This window comes from Meles meles, chromosome 16, assembly GCF_922984935.1.
Source record: "Meles meles chromosome 16, mMelMel3.1 paternal haplotype, whole genome shotgun sequence".
NCBI lineage: Eukaryota > Metazoa > Chordata > Mammalia > Carnivora > Mustelidae > Meles > Meles meles.
In genome coordinates this window covers 62,528,615-62,555,782 of record NC_060081.1, presented here as the reverse complement: position 1 = coordinate 62,555,782, position 27,168 = coordinate 62,528,615, and the positions used below count along the sequence as shown (strand labels likewise).

Genomic DNA, 27,168 nt, shown 5'->3' with positions numbered 1-27,168 from the left:
CTGAATATTTGAGAATCATTCCCATCGACTTAAGATATTAGGCTGAAAGCTGTGTAGTTAACCTCAACTCATCTTTGCAAGGAGGCAGGAGATAAAGAAAACCTATTTAACTTAATTTCCGTACTTTCCCAGCACATCAGCTTTCTATGGGGTTTGGATCATTTTTAAGATTTCTCCTTTAGCAAATGACTTCACAAAGTATCGCATTACCTATAAGCTCCAGTAGAATGAAATCTTGCTGCATTCGCAAAGAATCCTGAAACAATGCACCTCAAGACTGGATCTGGATCACCTGCACGAGGCGGCAAACAGAGTAATGGTTGAGCCCCTGGCCTGCCCCACGTTCTGCATGCTCAGGCCGGTGCTGTGAGGCTCCCGCCCAGGCTGCATCAAGCTGCCTCGCAAACCTTCCCTGAACCAGCCCCAGTCCTACTCCTCCCGGTGCTGGACACCGGCCCCGGCACCATCTATGGCTGTAGAAGGAAGCATGCCAGACTGTTCCTTTAACTCGGGATGCCCCAACCCCACCTGGCCACAGGGTGACAGGACCAAGGTCAGGCACCAGAACCCAAGACAGCACACACCACAAGCTGGTCAGTGACGCCAAGAACTTTTTTAGGAGAAAACCTTAATGTTTCTTCCATAAGACACAACATTACAACATTATTTCTGTTGTAATAAACTATAGCATGTAAATCTTTATAATTTTTCAAATGTCCCATTTTAATGGCTGTGTCTGTATTGCTGCAGTAAACATCTTCCAAGGATAGAGCCCAACCATTTGTTAGATGATTTTCACAGGATACATTCTAAGTAATTATGCAAAGGATAATGCCATGTGTGCGGCTTACAACATAGGACATTCCATCAATTCTAAGACTCACCCTTTTTTCCCCCTTTAACTTACTGAAATCAGGACAGCATTTTGTTTATTATAACTGGCAATACTTTTTTCCTAGTGGTACATAAAATAATGGCATGCCTTACGAATGATGGCATCTTAGAGCCAATGAAATACAGTATGTTGGTAACTCAGTTTCCAAAAGGCAGTATAATTTATAAGCCATCAACAGCACACAAGAACGTCAGTGTCACCGCATTCTCACTGGCGGTGTTTTGGCTAAAAGGTACCCCTTCTACTGCACATTTATCAATTACTATTTGTGTTTTCTTTTCCTTTTTTTTTTTTTGAAACCAGTATTTTTTATAAGCATGCTAAATGAACTCATTCTATGATAGAGTTTTTAATTTTTCATCTCTTATGTCTGCTAAAAATACTTTTACTATTTGCTTTTTTTTAAACATCTTAGAAATTTCAAATTTGGGGGCGCCTGGGTGGCTCAGTCGTTAAGCATCTGCCTTCAGCTCAGGTCATGATCTCAGGGTCCTGGGATCGAGCCTCGCATCAGGCTGTCTGCTTCCCCCTCTCTCTCTGCCTGCCTTTCTGCCTACTTGTGATCTCTGTCTGTCAAATAAATAAATAAATAAAATTAAAAAAAAAAAAAGAAAAGAATCAAATTTGTACATAATTTACTGTGTTTCCACGATTTTCTCTATTGTTTCTCAGCAAAGAACTGATAAATCTCAAATCTACATTTCTAACCAAGGTCTGATCCAAGATTCAGTCTCTTCTCTCTAACTGCTACCCAAAAGAAACTTCTATATAGAACACACATTCTTATTAGGGGAACACTGCTTCCAAAGGGATGAAAACTGGCTCTCGGGCAGGGAAGGGATAGATCTTAGATACTGCAATGGCTGTGGCCCAGCAAGGCCCAACCGTACCTTACAAAATCTTATTTTCCCTCATGTTTAATTTCTCTTATTCGGAAGAATTTAAATTTAATGTCACTTTTCTCCTGAGTGAGAGGCTGATAATGCAAAACAGGTTAAGAAAAACAGATGGAGAAATCTGCTAGGTGACAACCACTAAATCAGCTTCTCCCCCAATCAGCTGTCTTTAGAAGCTTCCCATTTCTATCAATGACACCAACTTTACCCAGTCACCCAGTTTCAACTCTCCCCTCTCCTGTGAGCATCTTCACTCATTAGAATTCTGAGCATCTAATATGCCCCTCACTCCAAGCACCTGTCTCCACAGCTTCCCTGCCCTGTGCTTGCTAGGGCAACCCTGCTGCTGGACTGAACCTGACCCCCACGCAAGGCCTCCTGTGCGACCTCCCAGGTCCAGCCCCGCTGGGCTCCCGCCTCCCTGCATTCTTATCACATCCGCACCCATCGGCCTCAAGCACTGATGGGTCTACTCCTCTAACTTCAAAGGGAACTGAAGACCTCACACCGGAGCACTCAGTCTACCCGCATCAGTCTGTCCCTTCCCTGCACTGTTTCCTGAGAGTCAGAACCATGTCTTGGCCATTTTGTAATCACTTGCTGTTAGGACAGAGGCAAAAATAAGGCTGAAGTGGCAGGAATAAAACTGCCCGAGTCCAACTTCTGATTCCACCACACAATCGGCGTGTGACCTTCAGCAAGAGTCTCTTTGCCTCTTCACCCACTGATCTCATCTACCAACAGGGATATGAGTGGTACCTAGTCACTGGATCGGTGTGAGCACTAAATGAACGCACAGTGGACACGCTCGGCACACGGCTGGCCTGCTCTCCGCACTTGGGGAACGCTAGCAGGCACTCACAGTGCCAAGGGTGGCAGGGCGCCGGGCATGTGACTGGCCCTCGATGGGCAACGGCCGAGTGAATGAGCAGAGGGGTCACCCTTCAAGAGGACAGGTTATAAGCCACACAGATCTGGATCAGCTGAATCAGCTGTGCTGTCCTGAATGCAACGAATTCCTCCCTAGGACTTTACAAGCCATCTGTAAGGTAAGGAGAGTATCACCCACACCACACAAAGTGTCCTGTGACACCACACCTGCCGTGGTGTAACCAAGCGTGTCCTTAGTTAATGGTAGTCACGGTCACGGCCAGAAGCCAGCGACCATGGCTTACGCAGCACTCCTGTCTTACCCTAGGGACTGCTGAGGCTCAACACACAGACTTCATGAGTCATGTCTGCATCTGAACATAAAATCTAATTTATATGGTAGAGCCCTAAATAATGTGCACTTAAAAGCAACTTTTCTTGCAAAGTCTACATGGGGAAATTAATAACTACGTAACATGCAATGATGTGAATGCTAATGATCCTGAAGTCTTGTCAGGGCTTGTCAATTTTTTTTTCCCCACTAAGAACAGCCCTAAGAAATACAAATGGACCTCCCTGGAAAAAACAAGCTACTTTTACACGCTCAGCTTTGCACCGACACGGGCAATTCCGTGTCTGCCAGGAGGAGGTATGGAGCATGCCGTCCCCTCGCACCAGCCTCGCATGGACCATCTGCAAACACATGTCAACGGCACAGAACGGGGTGTCACTGGGTGTGAAGGTTTGCTCTTACCTTCGCTAGATTTCTTGGGCACTTGAAACTTGACAAGAAGCTTCTTCAACTGCTCTCGCACTGTCGCCGCTCTGACAAGACCCTTGTAATTCAGGAAATGTTCCTGACACCACTGAGAGTTTTTATTGTGCTACAGAGCAACCCAGACAGAGGAGGAGTGAGAGAAACGCAGACAAGTTCTCGACCACGGCAACACTGCAAGGTGCACTGTTTCCTCTTCCCTCATTTGCTTACTCAGTGGGACAAGACCTTCCCGTCCTAATGGGCCCCGTTCTGCCCCGTGCTCCTCAGCAGATGCTGACCGCCACACATACCATCTGACTGCTCTTTCGTCTAGCTTCCCGTGCCAAAGGGCAAAGAACTTACTGACAGTTACTTTCAATCTGAAATACCCTCCCAAGTGGCGAGTTTTCAGAAAGAACCACTTCCCTGTGGGTCCTTATAAATTAACTTTGTAAATCAACTTTCTGTGAGTTCATCATTATAGGAGACTACAGGCGCACATGACACTTGCCAATTTAGAAAGAATTTGCAAATGACTACTATTTATCCCCAACATTTAATTTTTCTATCAATAGTCTTAATTTTATTCGACATTCTTAAGTAGGATCATTATGTCTTAGACTAAATTACTGCTGTGGGAATGTATCTCTGAAATTCTACTCTAAGCCAAAAAGGAAAGCATTTTAAATAAGAAAAAGTCATCCACAGAAGATTTCCCAAGAAGGCGACATACAGACGTGCACCCGCCTTCCACCGGCAGAGCGGGCTTCAGAGTGCAGATGGCAAGCTGCGCTCGTACAAATGAAGTTTAACTCCCGTAACTCATAACTCATGATCTGAGTGAGAGACCGGGCTTTTCTGAAGACAGTTCATTAACTGAATCATCTCCCTTAGATCTCCAGTGAAACAAAAACCTAGTAGTTCTTCTCTTCTACAAGTATTTAAGAAATAAATACAAGACACTGAAAATCAGAAATATTTAATTCCCCCCCACTCTTTCCTCTACATAAGAGGTTTCTTACACTTTTCATTTTTAGAGCTCTTTTTTAGCAATTTTTGGTGAGACTCTTAAGCTGTATTATCTATTATTTGCTTAGTTCTACAAAATGTTAAAACTGTTACAGAAAAACACAATAAAAATTAACGGTGCCTATGGCTAAATCTGGGTAGGGGTGAGTGAACAGATGCGGTCCTCACCACACGTCCCTCGCGGCCGGTCCCCGCTGGAGGAGTGGCGGCTGGCACAATCGCAAAGAGACTGCTTTGAAGAAGTCAACTCCACACCACACACTCTTGGCCTCACTTATTTGGCAGAAAATAGAACAGGACTTGCCACTCAGATGTCTGCCAGCGCTGTCCAGCAGCACTGGTAGGTGTGAGACGGTAGGGAGAGGGGGCAGGCCGAGCCATCAGCATGCTGCTGGTGGGTCACATCTCCAGGCTGGGGACAGTCAGGAGCGACTCCTATGTTCTTCCAGGCAAAATCACACCACAAACCCAAGCAGGGGCCCCACCCGTGGGTTACAAGTACTGGCAATAATCTAACAGAGAAATGCCGAGGTCTCTTGGCCATCGCTTTATAAACTGATCTGGAACCCTCACTCCTAGATCACCCTGAGTTGGGTGGAGGGGCCTTTTGAGTGGCAGCGGTACTTACTTTGATAAATGCTTCATACACGTTGAGCATCGTGAGATGATCACCCTCTTCCACAGCAAATTTTCGGTGCACTCGAATCTGGAAAGAACAAAGCAACATTTAGAAGTCAACTCCCGTGAGCCTCTGGTACTGCGTAGTAACACTACAAGCAGAAGAGCTCATGGCTTGCAGAGTCAGAAAGACCTGCTCTGTACCCCGTCTGTACCCGGTCTGTACCCGGTCTGACTCCACCGGCTCCCCAAAACCTCAGACTGGTAATGTACCTTTTCTTGGCCTCAACGTCCTTATCTATAAAATCAGGATTATTAAACCTATCAAGACTGCTGCGGGATTAAGAGGATTCACTCTCATACCTGCCAGAGGTATTAGGGTAGCGTCAGTGTTCTTATCTCTCTCCTCCTCTATTCAGTAAATACCATCTCTTAGAAGAACCCCCAGCGCCTGCACAGCAGCCCCTAGGAGAATGCACATTCCGGGAGGGCAGGTGGCCAGCTGTCTGGCACATGGGAGACACAACTCTGTATTCAGAGGCGACCACCAGCCACGCAATCCTTTCAGACCCCAGCCCTCAGTTTTCCTTTCTGTATGATCCTGGGCAACACCACCCTCTTTCTCACGAGTTCAAGAACTCAGCACATACAATACATAGGTAAGCAAACAAATTTACTTAGTATCTCAAGAATTTTCTCTTTGCATCAAATATCACCTAATTAAAGCCTACCTACCCACCTTCCTGCCTTCCATCCATTCCTTCGTTAATAGGTATTTCCAGGACACTACCAGAGGCCAGGTGCTGTTCTAAGCATTTGGGATATAGCAGTGAATCAAGCAGTGGTGGGAGCAAAAACCAAACACGCAAACAAGCCAAATATGGTGCAGCAGGTGGGAGGAAGGCCTAGGCGAGAACACAGCAGAGGAGAGGCTGGACCAGGGAGGGGAAACGCTGTAATTCCAGACAGTGGTCAGAACCTCAGGTTCCTCATCTTGAAAACAAGTCTGCCTACTCTGAGGGAGGACAGTCAGAAAGCATAACAGAAAAGCAAACAAAAAAGGGAGAAAATGGACATAACACCAGGCACAGAGGCTGGAAAATGTAATCTATCATGTTACGACTGTCAGGGAAGAAGACAACCACCCATAAGAAAATCTCTCTCCCCACCACATGTCCAAGTTCAGCTCCTACATGTGCAAGACTGCCGCTTCCCACTCTTCCAGCAGGAACCAGCCGATTTCACCCTGGCCTGCTTCTGTCAGGGCGCCTCGCCCCCAGGGCGCTCTTCGTAGCCTGACTTCTCCAGTCTCCTCAGCACTCACTCCTCCAGTCGTGTTTGGTGCCGGGGCCTTGGGCAGGGCCCTGCCATCTCCCTGGCTTGGAGTACCCCTCCTCTGCCACCAAAATCAGCCTGCCGTGCCCAGGCACTGCTTCTTACATCACTAGTGCACCACCCAGCTTGCTCCCAGAGGGGCATGAAGGCCCGTTTCCCTTATGGGGAGATCAGCAGGTCACAGTTATGACAGCAGGTCACAGGGCTCCAGACTACGAAAGGCAACTGCCCCACGGTTGTGCAATCATGAACGTGAGTTACATAACCTTTCTGCGCCTCCACCTCTAAAGATGATGAGAATAGGGTTTACCTCCCAGGATTATGGTAAAGACACAAGGGAACACGATACACAAAAAGTGTCTGGCACAAAGTGTCTGGCACAATGGCACATGGCAAACACTCAGAATGCAAGTGGGTCCCATCTGCACAGCCCTGTCGTCAGCGGTTCCCGGAGAGTTTCAACAAGGGAACCCACAGTCAAAGAGATTGGTATGAATGGGGAAAAGGCTAGACTTACTGCCTGAGACTTCTGGTTTGAGGGGACCACAAAGATATTCTGGATTTGCATCATGGCTGCAATGCTTAGAATTTCCTGAGAACAGCCAAAATTTCCTATAAAACAAAAAAGGACGTTTGATTTCAAACATGTACTATCAAGGAGAAGTGAAAGACATTTCGTTATTTTCCTTATACCATACTATAAACTAAAGTCATACATGTATATACAGTTTGATTGTTTAAGTTCATAACATATCAACACTTTACCCTTCTGAATGTAATGTCCCACATGTGGCCCAGATGAACAGAGGCCCAGGAGGGTTCTGAAAACTCCGGCTACATACCACAGTGGGACCAGAGGAGTTGAGTCACTAAGGGCGGGTTCACTCCACACCTGTTCCCTACTCTCAATGGAACAGCTAGGATCCTGGCCAAAATCTGAGGCGGGGGGAGCACAGAGAGTATATGGGTTGTGTCCCTTCTGCAGTATCTCTCTTCCTGGACCATTCTCAGGGCTGGCCTCCCTCCTGACAGGGCTCCCCTGACCTGGAAAGCCCCAGGCACACCTAAACCAGGGCAGCCCTCCTCAGGCAGCGGCTGCTCAGACCTGGGAACAGGGTCTGCAGCCATCAGCATCCGGGGCACACTGGATGGTGACAGCGAACTGTCCCACCCGTCCTCCTCCCCACAGTTTCCAGTCTCATGACTGACACGCACCCCCACCCCAAACTTAAGAGTCCCATTTCTCAATTAAGCCTGAGGTCATCCGGGTGTTTCAAAACTAGAGCTACCTCTCACCACGCTTAGTCTGAAATACAGCTCTGTAAATTGCTAGAGAATATAAAAGTTAGCCAAAAGCAAGAAAAAATTTGAATTGCCTTCCCTAGTAGAGGTAGATTCTGACTTGACCTCTAACTTCAGAACTCTCGCCCCTTACTCCCATCCTCACAGACATCTGAAGGCATCAGGGAAGCTGGGCCCCTTGTGTGCCGGTGGTGGGAGTAGAAAGGGGTGTGACCTCGGGAAAATAGTACGGTGAGGCCTCCAAAAATTAAACATAGAATTATTGGATGATTCAGCAATTCCACTGGAAGCACACACCCAAAAGAAAGGAAAGCAGGGACTCCAACAGACGCTTCTATGCGAGTGCTCACAGCAGCCTTATTCACAACAGCTGAAAGGTGAAGCAACTTTTATATTCACTAGTGTCCATCGGCAGGTGAACGGCACACACAGGGAAATACTAGTACAGCCTTAAAAGGGGGCATTCTGACACAGGCTACACTATGAATGAACCTTCAAAGACAGTACGCGAAATGAAACAAATCTGTCACAAAAGGGCAAATATTAAAGGATTCTGCTGAAGGGAGGTTCCAGAATCATCAAATTCATGAAGACAGAGTAGGAGGGTGGTTGTAGGGCCAGGGGGAGGAGGGAATGGGGAATTGGCATTCAATGGGACAGAGTTTCAGTGTGAAAAGATGAAAAAGTTCTGGAAATGGATGGGGATAAAGGCCGACTGACAGTGTGAGGATACTTAATGTCTCAGAACTATACACTTAAAAATGTTAAAAAATGGCATACTTCATGTATTTTTTGTCATAATTTTTAAAAAAACAAACTTCCCTGTTTAAAAAAAAATCAGGCGTCCGTTCTAGGCCCCCAGGAAAACAAACAAAAAGTGTCTACTGAATTAATTAACGGTGACTGACACAGACTCCCCAGTTAACAACATGCCCCAAGTCAGACAACATTAGAGGAAAGCTCCTTCACTACACAGAATATATCATGCCCTCTTCCCCAGGGTGCACAATATTCAAAGAGCTAATCCTGACAGAATCAGTGAGAACTACTGGTCTCCACCTACCTGATTCAAGCAGCATTTTTGCAAACATGGGGTTCAAAGGAAACTCTGCAATTCTCATGCCAAGAGGTTCAGTTAGGCGACAGTCTTTGTCCAGACCTGCCGTAAGAACAACAACAGAAATCAGAAGGCGTGTACCTTCTGCTGGAGATGTACGGTTACCAGGAGGATAAGCGACAATGGATGCTAAGAAAAGGTGTCCAAAAGATGAATCTCCCTACCAAACTCAATCTTACATCAGAATGCTGTTACATTAAAAGAAGAAAAGACCTACTCTGAGCTCCTGAAAAGCCAATTTTGAAAAACTGACACTTCGAATAGCTTCTATTCAAGGACTTCATTCCCAGGAAACAGCCCTGCAGCCTCCTCCCACTCCCCACTCCCCCGCCCCGGAGACTGCTCCTTCCAAGTGCAAGTGCAGATGTCCCAGAAGGGCATTCCGCGCCCTCCTCTCCTCGCGCATTATGAGAGCAATTACAAGGCCAGCGACTACAAATCTCAATGTCTGCCCCGACCTCTCCTGGGTGCCAGCACCAGAACTATTCATCCAGCTGCCCCCCGGGCAGCTCACTGAACTGGGTGGACTCCAATTCCCCACATCCCTCCTTGCCCCTGTGCCACCGGCCAGTATTCAGGTTTGCGATTCCGGAGCTGCTGCCATGCAGACTACTCCCAAGGCAATGCCATTAAAATACATGCTGCAGAGCTCAGAGTAAGACAGGAAAGGTAATTTCTCTTCTGCTCCCATATAATCATCTCTCGGAAGGTGATAATTCAGCTTGTAGCTGGAAATGAAGCTGGGTGGTTCCCCTTGCCTTCTCCGGCTTACTTAGGGCAGTGAAGAAATAGAAAATATTTGAACTTTCATTCTGTTGCATTAGAGGCAAATCAATCCAAAAGAAAAACTTCTCTGTTGCCAATGTTCTCTCATACTCATTACAGACAACCCCAGGAAACCTTGCTTTCAGGGTCCTACGACATGCCTGAGAACAGGAATGGAAACCTGTTCGGCATATATTCACTCTGGGCTGACCTGACCCAGACCCACATAAAGGCCTTTTAAATACATCTTTTAAATCAGTAATTGGCTATTCCTTTGTGGGGAAGTATCACAAATGTAATGAATGAAGATGGACCCCATTCAAAAAAATTAACTCCAAAATGGATAAGGATACTATGTGGCATATCCAATCCAAGAAATGCTGTATTATTCAACAAAAAGGAATGAAATATCAACACATCTACAACACGGATGAACCTTGAAAACACTGGCTGAAGGAGAGAAGGCAGTCACAAAAGACCACAGATGATATAACTCTGTTTATGAGAGATGTCCATAATAGGCGAGTCTACAGAGACATATTAGATCACTAGTTGCCTGGAGTTGAGAGAAGCAGGGAAAAGGGAGTAAGGAAGGAGCACTCATAGGTACAGGGTGATGAAACCGTTCTAAATTTGGGGTGATGGTCATATAACCCTGTGAATATACTAAAAACCACTGAACTGTACACTTTAAATGGGTAAATTGTATGGCATATGAATTATGTCTCAACAAAGATGTTAAAAACAAACAAAACAATCTCAAAGGACAAAACCTCTACCTAAACTTACTACCGAACCATACAGTATGTTCATTTGGGGGAATATTCACAGAAGGCAGGTACTTCCTGAGCAGGTGAATTCAAGGCTACGGTTTTCTCTATCTTAGAGTAAACACTACATTTTTAAACAATAGAATAGAGGTTCTTCCAAAGCATGGTGTTTCCTTGCCCCAAAGAACTCCATGGGCTAGTCATCGACCCAATTCTCCACAGGGAACTCCAGGAATGGAATGAGGGGGGACAGGAAGAGAATGCTGAGCCATAGATTTCAGGATGGGGTGGAGGGACTAAGAAACAGGCCTGAAGAGGTAACATCTAAAATACTGGTAGGGAATCTTTATGATGACTTTCAGGAGTGAGGCTCTAACAGCTCCTGATGTATCAAAATGCTTTATAAGTTCATTGTCATAACTGGACTTCATGTACTATTAATCTAATTATGGTCCCACCTTTTTACATCCATGAAGCTTAAGGGTTGTTAAGACGATTATATACATGGGGAGAAGCAGTACCATCCCTGAAGATACTAAGAGCCCGATCGTGAATATAATCTAACCAATATCATCTAGAGTAAGCAGATGAGAGAACATGTAAGAGACAGGCATACCTCCCAGAGCATAGAGTAACTCCAACGCTTGAACCATCGACTGGGCTGGGGGGGGCTGTAAAAACATAAGAATCCTCCTGAAGTAATTTCTTCAGGTAACAGACATAAAATGTGATGATTTCCTGCTCAAATCACTCTTCCCTCTTACATCCCCCATACATCCCAGCCTCTGTGCTGGTATTCACATTGGCGCCCCTGCAATGGCCCTCCTCTCCTTCGTAGCATCCTTACTGCTACTGGGTCTTCAATCTCAGCTCGATTAAACTCTGCCCCTTGGAGCCCTCCCTCACGTTCCCCTCCATCAGAAGTGATGGGTCCCTACTTTGAACAACCTCCCTGTTTTCCTACACTCTCATCAGACACTTCTGACTTTATCCTTCAGTCTCAACCTTCTATTCCAGCAACCCTGGTGGGTAACACTGCACCGCCCAGAGCCCGGTGCTAGGCCTTCCCCCACAGGGCAATTGACACGCGCAGAATCTGAATTCTGAAGAGAGAGAATGCTAGGCAATCTGACATTATTTAAGCAAAGCTGCTACTGTAACCTTCAGTGTGATTATCTGGGTCCAAATCACAGCTCCAGTATTTTCACCTAAACACACACTGACTAGTATGTCTCCCTGGCCTCATCTGATTTGGGACCATATGTGAACAGTTTTAACACAATTGGAAGCACTGCATATGTATAATTTTAGTTTGTTTTTCTGTATGGTTTTCCGGGGGGGGGGGGGGTGTTGGTTTTTTTAAGCCCAGAGGAACTTCACAGTGATTAACTTGGGATGGCTGCATAATATTCCAATGAGGTCATACTCCATAAAATACAGTCGTTTTCAGTTCTTTGCTACTTGAATACTGCTAAATAAACAAAATTATATGTGGTCTCTGATTTTAACTATTAAAAAAAAAGCACAGTTTCAGGGAGAAAATAACGTGAAGGGAATATATGAAGATGAAGAAAGAAAGAAGAAGAAATAACGTGAAGGGAATATATGAAGATGAATTTGTACATATTTTCCTCATTCTTCAGTTGTCCAAAAGTTTATGATTTTCACTATTCCATTTGAAAATTTAATATACAATGATACTAAAAACATGATCATGCTATGCATGTTCTTTTCTTCTTTTGAATTATTTTTTCAGGAGAAATTTCCCTGAGAAGAAATACCAGGAGTTCCTACGCCTCACAAAATAATGTCAGAAAGACTTCCTGGACTAAAGCAGAGTACAAAACCACTTTTCCAAACTGTGTTGGCTTTGGACTTTCTCCTTTTTCTTCGTGTTTGATCCCTGAACTAATGCAAAGTGGTACCTTTCAGCTATTTCAAACTATACTCATTTCTCTTCTGGAGAAGCCAAACATGTTCCAACGTTCGTTTACTGTTTGTGCTGCTTCCTTTCCTTTGGCTCTTTCTTCCAGTGGATATTTATTCCAAATGATGCGTGAAAAATTGCAGTTTTCAAGATGCTGATGTGTCATTTTTGCCATTATATGTTTTCCTTTCATCTTAGATGGGAGGCTTTTCTTAAGCTTTTAATTTGCATATACTGTTTATCTTCTCTATAATTTCTTGCATATACCAATAATCAAAGTGTGTATTTTTTCCATACTTATGATAAACACACAGTTGTTTTCTTTGGGAGAGAGACTGGCATTTTCTATTCCTTCAATCACCTAGTTCGTAATGACATATATGACATGAGGGACTTTATTATCTGAGAATCCAGGCTCGTCACACCATGTAACAATTCAACTGGGAGAGAACAAGAGTTAAAACACTCGTCTTCAAATCATAAAAATTCAAGAAGAAAATATGACTGAATGTTTACTAACTGACTTAGAGGTGGGGAAGTGCTTCGTAAGGACAGGAATAACAGAACAAATCACAGAAACAGAGACAGAAAGATTTTACTATGGAAATACTTATAACGTCTGCACATTAAAATAAATAAATAAACAGTAAAATACAAAAAACAAGAAAAACATTTCCAAAAAATACTACAGACAAAGGTTAATGTCTAATTAATTAAAGGACTCTTAAAAAGCACAATAAACACTAATTCTAACAGATAAATGGCTTTACAATTCGGAAGAAATACAACAACAACAAAAAAAAATGTTTTTTTTTAACTGTCTTTCAAGAAATCTAATAATAAGGTACAGATATTTGTCCTTAATTCCTTTCTCCCTCCTGACATCAATCAAATTAACAAACCTCTAAAAGATAGTAACAGGGCATGACGGGGGCACAGTGCATGGGGCAGCATGTGCTGCTGGAGCTTACAGCGGTTTGGCCACACATCAAGGATGTCCAAAACGACTATGGCTGTTTGACCCAATAATTGCCCTCCCAGGAACGAGCCTCAGGAAATAAGCAGAAAGGCGATCAGCCCCGAGAACGTCCCCCGCAGCTCTGCCGCAGCCCTCCTGGCTCCCCCAGTGGTGACACTCCCTCACATAGGCCTCCACACACTCGCCGTCCCAGATCTCCCCACCTCCTGACTTGGTGAAATCCTACTTGGGTTTCAGGTCTCACTCCACCCAAGACCAGCCAGGTTGGGGGCCCTTCCTTTGTCCCTCAGAGCAGTGGACCCACCCACGGCAATTACCCACTTACTTGTCACCCCCCGGCAGGCAAGAACAGGAAATGTGTCTGCCCTGTCTGGCCCTGCATCCCCATACCCTGCATAGGGCCTGGTGCAAAGCAGGCACGCGACACATGAGCTAAGTGGAAATAAAAAAAATTTTTTTTAGAAAGTGATGCATTCTAGCTAATGTCCCGACATTCGCCCGTGGGCACTCCAGACAGAAGCAGGACTTACCGACATGAAGTGGAACCTAAGGACGTTGTCGATCCCGAGCGCTTTCAGCTGGAGGATGACAGGCGCCAGATTGCTACGCTGCATCTCAGGGACGGTACTCTGAGGCAGCTTGTCAAAGGCTTCCTCTGAGAATAAGAAATCAAAACTGCTTGGGGTCAAATGCCACAATCAATCGCAATCATTATGCCCACAGGACAGTTTTCCTTCTCTAGTGAGAGGCTCGAAGACTCTAGGATCAGGTATCACGACACGAAGTTGTTTCCTATTTCGAAAAGACCATTCCATTTAAAAAGTACCTTAATCTTAGCAGTTTCTATCTTTATGAACAACATATCTTTACAGAAGTCTGTTCTTTAACTTTAGGATGCTTTTTGTGAGAACATGAAATCAAAGCCACAGGTATGTGCTGGATCACGACCGGCACCAGGTCCACGACCTCAGCTTGTGGCTGCGGCAATTCTAGAAGGCAAGAACTGTACTATAAGCAAAGAACAGTCTCAAGTAAATCACCAAAATGGTAACCAGAATATAACAAACGAGCCATCTTACAAAGAGCAAATATTGTCCAAATCTAACTTTTTAAAAACCAACGAGCCAGGCCCACATCACGCTCAGAATCTGATGCTGCCCCAAACAGATCAAGGAACGCTCATGGGCCCAGGAACAACAGGTGACCTCCCACAGGAAAAAGCACAAGGCACAGAAGTGCCAAGATGGGAGAGGCAGGAAAGGGGATAGGGAGGAAGAGACCTTGGAGGCCTTTTCATAAAAGCCCGACAAACAGGGCGGTTGGGGGGAGGGCAGGGAGAGGGAGGAAGGGATTAAATCACTTTTGTGTATATTCAGAAAGCTTATGGATTAGACAGAGAATGCTCCACCCACAAAATCCCTCTCACATCAGTCAACATTTTAACTGCATACACCCTCCTCAAGACGAGGCTGGCTCAACCTCCACGTAGATCGTAAGGCTTTCATTAACTAGAGAAAGGAAACCACAACAAAAGGTGTCATGAAGAAATAGCATTTATCACTGAAGAATTTTTTCAAAAAGGCTGTGAGTGAACAGACTACCAGTGTTGTGAGGATGGACTGACAGAAATGGCCACTGGCACGGGTCTAACTGGGAGGTGCTGAAGAAGAGCCAACAGCAGGAAGTTCCTGAAGTTTCTTGAGTTGCAAGAGCATCTTGGGGATGGCTTTTTAGTAGGATAGCCACACTGTCCAAGCACACTGCTGACAGAGGGAGAAGTGAAGTTCTCGAATACCAGGACAACCCTGCTAAGAAGCCACTCACAGAAAGCGGGTGCTGCCCAAGAGTTAGTGACATTCAATTAAACTCTACTGAAGACCAAGTATGTGAGGCCCAAGGCCATAAGTGACAGGAGCAGCCTCCAGAAGCTTCAGTGATATGAAAGGGTCTGGGACCACGACCAAAAACAGTCACCTCCACGCTGGATCCCAGTGAACAGTCCTCCTGAAGGAGAATGGAGGCTCAGGGAATGAGGAAGCATCACTGCAAAAAGGCACGTGAGGTCACTTCAAGAGGGAGTTGTCATCTGAGAGAGGATCTGAAGGATAAGAGGGATCTGTTGGGCAGAGGGAACAGCCCAAGGAAAGGTATCAAAGATACGAGATGTGGAAAAACAGAAAAGTTAAGTTCAGGAAGAGCGGAGAGTAGCTGGAATGGAGTGTAGGGCATGTATGTGGACAGTGGGATAACATAAGCCAGGAAAAATCCTGCAGGGTTTTGAGAAATGGTCCAGGGTCTGAGCAGGTAGCACCCTGCTCAGGACTCCAATCTGTGAACGCTCACATGGAAGCCAGTCAGCCAGGAAAGCCTATGGGCTTTCCTAGTGCACCCCACTACTGTCAAGGGACCCTACCTAACCCCACTCCACTAAACTGCTCCTGCTAAGGAGGCCAATGACCTTTCAACCAAATCGACCTGCCTGTCTTTAGTCTGCATTCTGTAACTTTGTTTCTTTGGAACATGAGGTAAGGCTGGCTATTTCCTCTTTAAAAATAGCCTGACTTCCTCAAAAAGTTCAACACAGAATTACTGCTTGACCCCACAATTCCACTGCCAGGTATCTGCTCAAAACAATTAAAAACACACATTCAAAACACACATTTTCACAGCAGCAGCTAGTCACAAAAGCCAAAAGGTGGATATAATCAACTGATGTAGAGATAAGTTGTAGTATATCCATCCATGGAATATTATTCAGCCATAAAAAAGAATGAAGTCCTGGGGAGCCTGGGTGGCTCAGTCAGTTGAGCATCCAACTCTTGATTTCAGCTCAGGTCATGATCTCAGTGCCGTGAGATCGAGCTCCACGTCGGGCTCTGTGCTGGACAGGGAGCCCGCTTGAGATTCTCTCTCTCCTTCTGTCCCTATCCCCGCACCCCAAAAAAGAATGAAGTACTAATACAACAGAGATAAACCAGGAAAACATTTAGCATTCATTACTCTAAATGAAAGAAGCCAGACACACAAGGTCACAAATTATATGATCCCATTTTTATGAAATATCCCAAACGGATAAACCCATGGAGACAGAACAGACCGGTGGTTGCCAGGAGGCAGGCAGGCGTGCGGAGAAACTGCTTAATAGGTGAAGAGTGAGGGAAATATTATGAAACTAGACAGGCAGTAATGCACACTGTGGACGTAATTAAATCCCACTGAACAGTTTGATTTAAAATGGTTAACTCTGGGGCGCCTGGGTGGCTTAGTGGGTTAAAGCCTCTGCCTTCGGCTCAGGTCATGGTCCCAGGGTCCTGGGATAGAGCCCCACATCCGGCTTTCTGCTCAGCAGGGAGCCTGCTTCCCCCTCTCTCTCTGCCTGCCTGTCTATTTGTGATCTCTGTCAAATAAATAAATAATCTTTAAAAAATAAAAATAAAATAATAAAATAAAATAAAATGGTTAACTTTATGTGATATGAATTCCACCCCAATACATTTGTTTTCAAGTATTCTAAAAGTTATTTTTCTCGGGGCGCCTGGGTGGCTCAGTGGGTTAAGCCTCTGCCTTCAGCTCAGGTCATGATCCCAAGGTCCTGGGATCGAGCCCCACATCGGGTTCTTTGCTCTGCAGGGAGCCTGCCTCCCCCTCTCTCTCTGCCTGCCTCTCTGCCTACTTGTGATCTCTATCTGTCAAATAAGTAAATAAATAAAATCTTTAAAAAAAAAAAAAAGTTATTTTTCTCCTAAATTTCCAGACGCCTTTTAACCTCGGTTCTCTCTTTACTCTCCCATCTTTCCACCTTAGCGCCTTCAGTGGTGGAAGATGCTTACCACTCCGGCCTCAGGCTCTGCCGTGCCCCTGCTGTTGACACTTCCCTTACCACTTCCTCCCCACCACGTACCTGTAAAGTCCATGCCCTCTGTCTGGTGCTATCCCTTCCCCTGGATAACCATGGGTGGCCAGTAAGATCAGGCATAAATGCTCAGTTGTGAAGCCCTCCCCAGTGGGATAACTCCCTGCTCTCTGCGTCCAAGGCTCACGCCAATATGGCAACCCTATCATACCGTAACATGCTGACCTGTTTGTGGGGCTGCCTCCACGGACCACGCTCACCTAGCCTGAGATTCCCAAACCCTGGCACATTCACTACAAGAAAGAATAGCATCGGGGACTGAACAAGGGTGATGGTTACCAGCAGGAAAGAAGAGGCAAAAAACAAAGCCCCCGGATCTGAGAAGTGAGCACAGATGGATGCTGGACAGAGGAGAGGATCAAAGATGATGTGAAAATAAAGTCTGGACAACTGAGGAGAAATCTTGGTGCCATCACCCACCAAAGAGAGGCACAGAGAGAGGGTGGGGGTGCGGAGAGAGAGAGAAGCTCTGGACATATCACTGTCGAAGGCAAGGCTGCCTTCAAGCTGCGAGAAAGTTCCTGAAGGGCTGGGATAATCTTTATCAGAATTTTACCTTGCTCCTTCAAAGCCTAGGACAGTGCTTGGCAAAGAGCAGGAGCTGAACAACTATTTGCTTTCTATTAGTGGTCTCAGGACAGAGCCTGCCATTTTCATACTATAAGATGCTCTCAACCAGAGGCAAAGATGGAACTCACTGCAGGGCCTCAGAGGAGTCAGGATTCTTTCTTCCCAGAACAAGAAAGCAGCAGATTAAGATGAGGGAAAGGTAAGAAAGAAAGGACCCGAGACACATGGCCTAGGCTACACAGACGTCTACACCCAGACTTTAGGCTGGAACAGGGATGGCAGTAACTGGGGACTCATGGGCCAGCCTCAGCCAATGGGAGCAGCAGCAAAGCAGTGGTCCATTTAGCCTAAAGAAAGCAGCAGGGCCAAGTGACAAAGGGCCTGGTGACAGGGTCTGGATTGTATGTGAAGTTCTGCCCAAGGGAGGAAACACCTGTGATCCTCTCCACTGCTCAGGCTAGCTACGAGAAAGTCAAAAGCCCTGATGGAACGCCACACTAACCTGTATAAAGGCGGTAACATTTTCCAGAGCGGTTGCGGCCACCACGTCCCGCGCGCTGGTTGGCTGATGCCTGGGACACCGGAACCACCACCAAGCACTCAATGGCTGTCCTGGGATTGTAGGCTCGGAGTTTCACGAAGCCACAGTCAATCACATACACAATCCCGCTGATTGTAATGGAGGTTTCGGCCACATTGGTGGCCACTATCACCTAAGTCCGCCCAGCAAGAAAAGTAGAAAGGGAAGTTATTTGGTTCTTTTCACTTTTAAGAAACTATTCAAAATCCTAACAGATTTAATAAAGATATTTCCAACAGTGTAGAATCTGTTAAGAGGCAGTTTATACAGAATTTCACCCCCTCCTGGGTTGTAGGGGTCATCAAAGGTGAAATATCCCTAAAGCAATGAGAGCCTGGTGTTGGGTCCATAATAAATACTCAACAAATGTTAGTTTCTGCCTTCTGCACAACTAAAGAAAATCACCACCTTGAACATGTTCACTCATTCACTCACATCTGAACTATTTTCTGAAGTCAGGCTTTGCAGGCAGTGTTCAAAGTGCTGGGGACGTAGGGTTGAACAAGGAACACATGGCCCCCATTCTCCCAGAGTCTACATTTGAGTGTAAGTGTTTGGGTGGAAAAGTAGTGAAATTAAACAAGCAGAAAACTTCAGAGTGACAAATGTTTTAAATAAAATGCAACAGAGCAGTAATAGAACATAACGTAATATTTAAAACATTCCTTGTGCGTCACATTCCAATAGTGGGCTGCGCTACTTTGGGTGTCCAGGGAAAGCCTCTCTAAAAGAAGATTTTGAGCTGAGTAACAAGAGGCAGGCAACGCCCTAGAGATCCAGGCAGAAGACACAGTTCACAGAAAGGAGAAACATCCAGGGAGGCCAGAATCCCGAGGAAGGACAAGATGCGGCTGGAGGACAGCAAGGGCCAGACCACGTGCTGTGTCCAGGCCACCGCGAGGTATTTACATTTTATTTCAAGTACACAGGGCGCAGCCCCTGGAACATTTCTAGAAGCAAGGAACACACATAGATAGACAGCGCTTAGAACTTTTTAAAGCACTTTAACATCTATCATCTTATAAAAATCTTCCTACCAGGGCGCCTGGGTGGCTCAGTGGATTAAGCCGCTGCCTTCGGCTCAGGTCATGATCTCAGGGTCCTGGGATCAAGGCCCGCATCGGGCTCTCTGCTCAGCAGGGAGCCTGCTTGCCCCTGACTCTCTGCCTACTTGTGATCTCTATCTGTCAAATAAATAAATAAAATCTTTAAAAAAAAAATCTTCCTACCCTTTTTATATGATAGACATTTAAGATTTTATACCAGAGAACCACTGACTCAATGGTTCTTATTTATGTTTCACAGCTGAAAAAATGAGGCTTGCGGCTGAGCAACTCACCCAGGCACAGAGTACCTCAGGCACAGAATCCAGGCCTCCTGACTGGGTGGCCACAGTCTGACTGGGCCGACTCGAGTTGCTCCATCCCAATGGCCATGAGGCTGAGCACATTCTTCCAAGTGGTCTGAATTGGGAGTGGACCCCCAGACCACTCCTCACCTACTGTCCTTTCTGCCATTTGCTGATAAACAGCTCCACTAAGCCAGCTTCAGGCCAGTTCTGTGCCTTCCTCATCTAATGGGAAGGAAAGCCAAGTAAGGCCCACAGGGTGATGAGCAGGATGCAGACTGGCTGCCTGCTGGTTTCTTCCAACCAGTGCTTTTCACCACATCCTTTCCCCCATGCCATTTTCAAGGCTAAATATTTTCAAGCCCCACCTTGAATTAATTGATTTAAATCTGGCTCTACAGGTTAACTGATGCCTGAAACAAATGGCTTAGAAACCACTCGTAGTAACTTATCTATTGTTTCTGACTTATCACAATTCACCGAGACGGTCGTTGAAGTCAAGCTGGTTTTGTGACAAGGGGAAATACTGAGCAGGCAGAAAAAGGGCAAAGGGAAAGTCACGTGCTCTGAGAATTACTGTCAGAGTGACCCCTGAGAGGCAGGTTTAGAAATCTCTACAACGTACTATTTATTGTGTACTTTTAGATCTACCGCACAGAAACATGGGCCTTAAAGTCTTAAAGAAACCTCCCAGTTTAGCAAGTTTCACTTCAATTAAAAAAAAAAACAAAAACTTCCCAGTGCCTGGGGAAAGGGCACCAGCATGACCACGGTAGGCTGCAAACAGCCCTGATTATCGGGTTAGTCTCACCTTTCGGACACTGCGGGACACCCTTTCAAACACCTTCATTTGCTCAAAGGAAGGCAGTCCTGCATACATAGGGAGAACCCGGAGGTGTCTCTTCATCCCAGTTCGACCTAGCGCCCGAGCCTGCTCGATCAGCATAGACACGACAGTTTCCACCTCTTCCTAAAAACATCCAACCAGGAACCAAAGAAACCGAGATCAATCTGAAGCATGTCATTTTATCAGACTTGAAAGAAAACAAAAGTCGGGATCAAAGTTTTAATTATGGTCAGGTTCATGATTTCTAATGTGACCACATTCTGCGTGGGGGTGGTTTTTAATCAAATGCTACTGAACAGCGGTGCCTCTGGGGTGAAAATTTGCAAGTGTCAGATTCTTTACTGAAATCTGTACTATCTGCAGTGAAGAGAAGAGCTCCTGATAAGCAAAACCAAAGCCTATCCTGCTCAGCTTTCAGGTACTGTGGCAAACAAAGTATGTCATACATATGGACAAGCCGTAACATAAGAAATCGCTAGAAGCTTTTCTAGAAGAGATTACAGTACCATGGAAAGTGTTGACAGTGGAAAAGATTACGGCTGGAGGGTGGTTCTGAAAAGCGCTCTTGGGCTTGTTCCAGAGTTTTCCTTCCAGAGATGTGCCCACTTACCACCTCCAGGACAGGCGGTTATCACTGGGAAAGAGGCTTGCAGGAGCAAACACATGCACAAAATGTGCCTAACACAATTTGTCATCATGGTAAACAAAACAGCCCAGTGACTACATCATTTACTTGGACTCAACTAATAAATTTAAAATATATTGAACGCTCTGCAGACACAACAGGTGGGAACTAATGATTCCCTGACAACCGGTCAATAGATGAATGACATCAATCCAAACAATTTTTTACACAATTAAGTAAACACAAAATACAATAAAACATGAAATGAATGGCTAAGTAAAGGAACGGGCCCCTGTTTAATTTTGGTGCTGTCTTAACGTGTCTGTTCATCAGAGAAAATTCCGGTGGAATTACCTGGCCAGTCAGAAATGCTAGTATGTCTCCATCTCCCTCTGTCTGGTGAATTTTCATCACAGTTTCTACAGTTGATTTGATATAATCTGGAACAGGACTGAAAAGATGTATGAGATAAAATCATCACTAGGACATGCTCATTAATTAGAGATTAATTACCCTAATAATCTGGCAGCAAAGCTTCATGCAAGTTAGTTTGGGCCTGCCTGGTAGATAAACAGTATAAGAATACACAAAACAAGGGGCGTCTGGGTGGCTCAGTGGGTTAAAGCCTCTGCCTTCGGCTCAGGTCATGATCCCAGGGTCCTGGGACTGAGCCCCGCATTGGGTTCTCTGCTCAGCAGGGAGCCTGCTTCCTCCTCTCTCTCTCCCTCTCTGCCTGCCTCTCTGCCTACTTGAAATCTCTGTCTGTCAAATAAATAAATAAAATCTTTATTAAAAAAAAAAAAGCCATTCCTTTCTCTCCTCCTTTATTTAGGCTTCTATACTTCTTTAAAAAAAAAAAAAAAAGAATACACAAAACAAACATTCACTCCCCCTTTTTTTTTTTAAAGGCAGCATTCAAAAGTAATCCATAATTACATGTATACCATGTTTCTTAACTTTATTTGCAAAGAAATAAAACCCCATGCAAACAAAGGTGCTATCTTTAGCATGCAAAGATGCCTGGTTGATGAAAATCGGTAGCTGCGGTCCCGGTGCTAGATCCCACCTCCTTTCCACTTTCCCTCCTGACCATGGACAGCATGTCTGAGTTGGCTGTTCAGAGCTAATGGATATACTCTCCAGCAAGAAAAACTCACAAGTCACACCCACAACTCTTCAGATTTATCAAGCACTGTACCAGACTCCTAGTCTTTGTCCAGTGACTAGGTAGAGGAATTAGGATGGTCTCTTCCTATCTTAGGGGACTCCTCCCAACCATGTCAACCAGGCCTTTTCGCTAAGATGTAGAGAGCTAAGAACCAAATGATTCAAATCATCACCGCTGCCCTCCCAGACAGGCAGTCTTGTAAAGCCCAGTTCTGACCACTATCAGAAGCCTCCTCCTTGTAATCTTGTTACCATTTTGCTCTTTCCAACTGAGCTACTGACCACAGACTCATAGAAATTTGCACATCAGTGTCAAGATTTTCAACTGCCTTCAGCGGTGATACTGAGCAGGGTTCCAGAACATCCGATCCATGACAGGAGACACAAAACAGGCTCTTCTCAGCAGCCTGGGATATTGCCCTCAGGGCTTCTCATTCCTAACTCAGGCCCAGTTTGCTAATCACCATCATTGAAAACGCAAGATCCTTAAGGGCTACATACTTTTATGGAGTAAATCTGAATGATCCTATTTCTTCGGTGTAGAATAGTGCTTATTGGTTTCCAATTGTATTTAGCTGCTGGTTGGAGCTTGAAAAAATGAAAACCTAAATAAAATAGGTGAAAATTCCCTGACTATTCAGGTGAAAACACACACACACACACACACACACACACACACCCCCAAGTATCATCAAACCTTTGTAGATAAAAGATATCCACTGGGAATGTTCGCCCTTCTACCGTAAGGATCACACAAGTATCCCTCGTTGGGTCATTGGTTTCATTCTGATTAAAGAAATCCCGAAATTTCTATTTAAAAAAAAAGAAAAACAGTACTTCATTTCTCTCTCAAAAAAAAAAAAAAGGTTCATGGTAACTCACTGAAAGGAAGAAAAAAATGTAAAACTGGCAGAACAGGGGGTGGATAGCAGAGACTGGATATATGTAACACAGATTAGCGGTTGCAAAAGAACTATTAAAAATCCTATTTTTTCACAAAACAAACTGGGGGTTGCTGGGGGGAGGTGGGGTTGGGAGAGGGGGAGGGGGTTATGGACATTGGGGAGGGTATGTGCTATCGTGAGTGCTGTGAAGTGTGTAAAGCTGGCAATTCACAGACCTGGACCCCTGGGGATAAAAATACATTATATGTTTATAAAAAAAAAAAAAATTGGAAAGGGAGGCGAACCATAAGAGACTATGGACTCTGAAAAACAACCTAAGGGTTTTGAAGGGTCAGGGGTGGGAGGTTGGGGGAAGAGGTGGTGGTTAATGGGGAGGGCACGTATTGCATGGAGCACTGGGTGTTGTGCAAAAACAATGAACACTGTTATGCTGAAAAAAATAAATAAATTTATTAAAAAAAATCCTATTTTTATTATTACCATTTTGAGGAATCCCATTTCAATGCCAAGACTCTTTACTAAGATTTAATAAAAAAATAATGAAGGTTAGACTTTAAAACCGTATTATTCACTAATGCATCTGGGTCAACATGTAGCTGTGGTATTACTTATTTTTATCTCCTGTATTTTAATAGCGAACTGGGTCCAAAAGGTGTGATTCAAATTCAATACAGATTAAATCAGGTTGATGTGTGGTTCTAATCTGAAAAGCACAAATCTGATCACACAAGGTTATCAATTTATTTAAAAAGCTCTTATCTCTGGGAACACTAGGTATGGTCCTACTGTCACAGTTATATATCTACTATAAGCTCCCAGGCTGTAGGCAGGGACAGTGTCTTCTCCATCTTCCCATGCCCTGTGGGAGTTAGCACAACATCTCCTACGGGGTAGGCCATGCATTACACACTTCTCCGGCACTCCCCTAGTACCCTGAGCAGAGAAGGAGCTCCTGGCGGCTCCTCCAGGGAAGGTGGCTACGTCCTCTTCAGGGGCACTTGGCCACCAGACTGGCAGTCTACAGGGAGGCCTGGCACAAGAGCTCTGGCCAAAGTCAGGGGCAGGGAGAGTCCACTGAAGACTGCCTCTCGGGGAATGTGACCCCAGATACACAGAGGGGCTGGCAGGGGAGTGAGCGCCGGGGGGAAGCTGCTGTGTCAGTGGCGGAGGGACATGGAAATCCTGCCAGATGGAATATGTCGTCTGAGTCCCACCAGTGCTACTCCAGTCCCCTACAGGCCTGGCTGGGCATCGCTTCCTACTATCCTGGGAGGTCTGGCTATGTGACTACAGTCCTGCCTCCTTTACTTCCCCGTGTGGCTTTATGAACATGCTGGTGCCCGCTCCTGGACACCGGGAGCCCGGGCTGCACTGAGCGCTGCATCGAGTACACTGAACAGACTTCTACAGAGTCGACTGACTGAACTACAGAATAATGGGATGCGATGCACTGACCTCAAAGTTGTAAGGAGTAAGCACAGATGCAAAAGTGGCTCATGCCAACAAAGGAACCATGTTGTGCTCTGAGGAAGCCCCGGCACCATTCTTTACTCCCCCCTGGCTCAGTTTGGTTCAAGTGACTTCAGCCCTCCTGCGTCCCATGGTGTGCACAGCACAGGCACGCTACAAGTGATGCAAGTGAGAAGAGACAGTTTCCCCTGCCCCCCAAAAGAGTGAATAATCCAGGGGGGGACGGGCATGCCAAGAACCAATCCCAACATAAACCAAGGCAGAATGACCACATGACCAGAAAAAAGCCACAAGTTACTCAGAGAGAAAAGGTCAGCACTGAGTGGCTTTCAGGAAGGCTCTACGGAGTGCCCCCTGGTGAAGCCTGAATGGATGAGGATGACCATTCCTGCCTGGAAGGAGACGGGACAACCAGTCCCAGGATGAGAACAGAGTGTAGACTAAGACATAAAGGGGCCACCGACAAAGGAGAGAGCCCAAGGTCTAGGGCAGGCCCCCCCTCTTCTGAGTTAGTCCTCTCGTCTACAAAAGGACACACTGCCACCCTACCCTGGGTGTGACTGCAGTCAGCACCAGTCTGGCTTAGAATATGCACCTAGTCAGTGATCATATTATTACTCTGAAGGGCCCAAATGTCACGCTTCACAGGCATTTCATTTGATGGGCAAGACAAGGGCACTGAGCACAGGCATGACTTCATCAGACGTATGTTGTGGATGCCTGGTTCAGGTGGGCATTTTGGAGAAGGGCCGGGGCAACAGGAGATTGGAGGCAAGCTAATTCAGGAAGGTACTGGAATAGCGCAGAGGAGAGAATGAAGGCAAACACCGGGCAGGGGCCGGGTGAAAGCAAAGTGTGCCAGAGGTATGAGCCACCGGGCCTAGCAATCGGACACTGTGAGCGCCTGCACGTGCATGCTGGGGAGGAGCGGATTACTTCTCAGCCAGGGAGAACACTTCCTAAAGCAAAGGAAATCTTGAGCCCAAATGACCACAATGAGAGAGGAAATGCGAGAGAAAAGCCAACAGTCACAGGGCAAGTCACAAGTCTGTGAGTTTAGGCAGCTGGTAACAAGCCAGCTGCTAACAGCTCCAGCTGGAGCACAGAAACACGGTCAGGACAGCCACAAGCACAAAGCATCAACTGAACCGGAGCCCATGGCAGTGGGCAGCCTTAAGGAAGAGCAGCCAGCAAAGGAGTCTGAAGGGGAAGCCTCAGGGAAGCAGGAGAGAGGGGAGAACTGCGGTATCCCAAAGTGGCAGCTAGAGAAGAAAGACTTTAAGAACAACTTGTTGAACGGAGCCGAATGTTACCAAGTAGGCAGGCAGAACAGGGAGGATGGCTACGCCTCATTTCTGAAGATGTGGTGCTGAACAGAATAGATCAGAAGTTACTCTTTCAGCAAATAAAATTCAGCATTTACTGAGAAAGCATGAGACCTGTATCCTGATATTTATCTTTTATCTTTACCTAGAAATATAAAACACACACATACAGAAAATTACAGGCTAACGAGCAAATAAATCTAGCATCAACAGTGGACGCTTCATGAGACAGTGAAGAAAAGGCAAGAGCAAGGTGAACACGAGCTCATTTCACTGGGAAAAGGAGAGTGAGTCAGGTTTTAAATGGGTGGGATCACACTGACACACGGCAAGGAACGTAAAATGACAAAAAGCAAGAGGACAGTCTATGAAGCAGAATGTAAATGATGTGGACATTCGCCATCTTCCTTCCCTGGCAGCTGCTCAGACCTGACCCACAGAAGTGGGCTCCCAGTAGCCATGTCTACATAACACACCCACGTTGGGCCAACAGCCCTTGATCCACACAGATTGGTTCCGAGCGGGTACCTGACCCCAGCTGACCCCCAGTTCCTTCTCTAGGAATCTGGAAAGAGAAATTAGTCTCTCTCCAGTTGTCAGCAACCCTATTTCTGCCATGTGGATGGAAGCAAATAAAAGAAAAACAATAGCTTGTGATAAAACGGCCAAGTAATACTTCATAGTTAGGGGCACCTGGGTGTCTGCTGTTGGCTCAGGTCATGATCCCAGGATCCTGGGATCAAGCCCTGCATCAGGCTTCTTGCTCAGCAGGGAGCCTGCTTCTCCCTCTCCCTCTGCCTGATGCTCCCCCTGCTTGTGAGCACTCTCTGTCAAACAGATAAATAAAATCTTTAAAAAAATTAATACTTCATAATTATACCTGGCCATGTTCTATTAACTGCTCACGTAGTTAGGCTTATGTTAACGAAGCAGCTAACCCCGTCGAGGCAACGATGTGATCAGCCCCCATCATACTCCACCTCTGCCTCCAAGCCACTGTCACTGGTGTCTTCACCGCCAGCCTGGGTCACCCAGGGCCCTGAGCGAAAGCAGAGTAGAGGGCATCTATCCCTGCAAGCAGCAGGGCTTGGAATTAGTCTGTCACCCACAGACCTAGCAACTGGGGCACCAGGGAGGGGGTCTGGCACGCTCGGGCCT

The 27,168-nt window shown here is 45.8% G+C and overlaps 1 protein-coding gene across 4 annotated transcripts in view; it reads right to left on the bottom strand.

The window, feature by feature from the left end:
- Positions 1 to 27,168, bottom strand: part of DHX35 (DEAH-box helicase 35) — a 65,864-nt gene that overhangs the window by 9,289 nt on the left and 29,407 nt on the right. For 3 of the 4 annotated variants that reach the window (XM_045981303.1, XM_045981304.1, XM_045981305.1), the window contains 11 exons: positions 23,008 to 23,120; positions 21,498 to 21,594; positions 20,483 to 20,641; positions 18,246 to 18,456; positions 13,791 to 13,915; positions 10,971 to 11,025; positions 8,766 to 8,861; positions 6,918 to 7,012; positions 5,076 to 5,153; positions 3,416 to 3,545; positions 211 to 292 (listed from right to left, as the gene is read on the bottom strand). In XM_045981303.1, coding sequence (XP_045837259.1) covers positions 211 to 292; positions 3,416 to 3,545; positions 5,076 to 5,153; positions 6,918 to 7,012; positions 8,766 to 8,861; positions 10,971 to 11,025; positions 13,791 to 13,915; positions 18,246 to 18,456; positions 20,483 to 20,641; positions 21,498 to 21,594; positions 23,008 to 23,120 — 1,241 coding nt within the window. The remainder of the gene's footprint in view (positions 1 to 210; positions 293 to 3,415; positions 3,546 to 5,075; positions 5,154 to 6,917; positions 7,013 to 8,765; positions 8,862 to 10,970; positions 11,026 to 13,790; positions 13,916 to 18,245; positions 18,457 to 20,482; positions 20,642 to 21,497; positions 21,595 to 23,007; positions 23,121 to 27,168) is intronic. The other variant, XR_006815333.1, reaches the window with a different exon arrangement.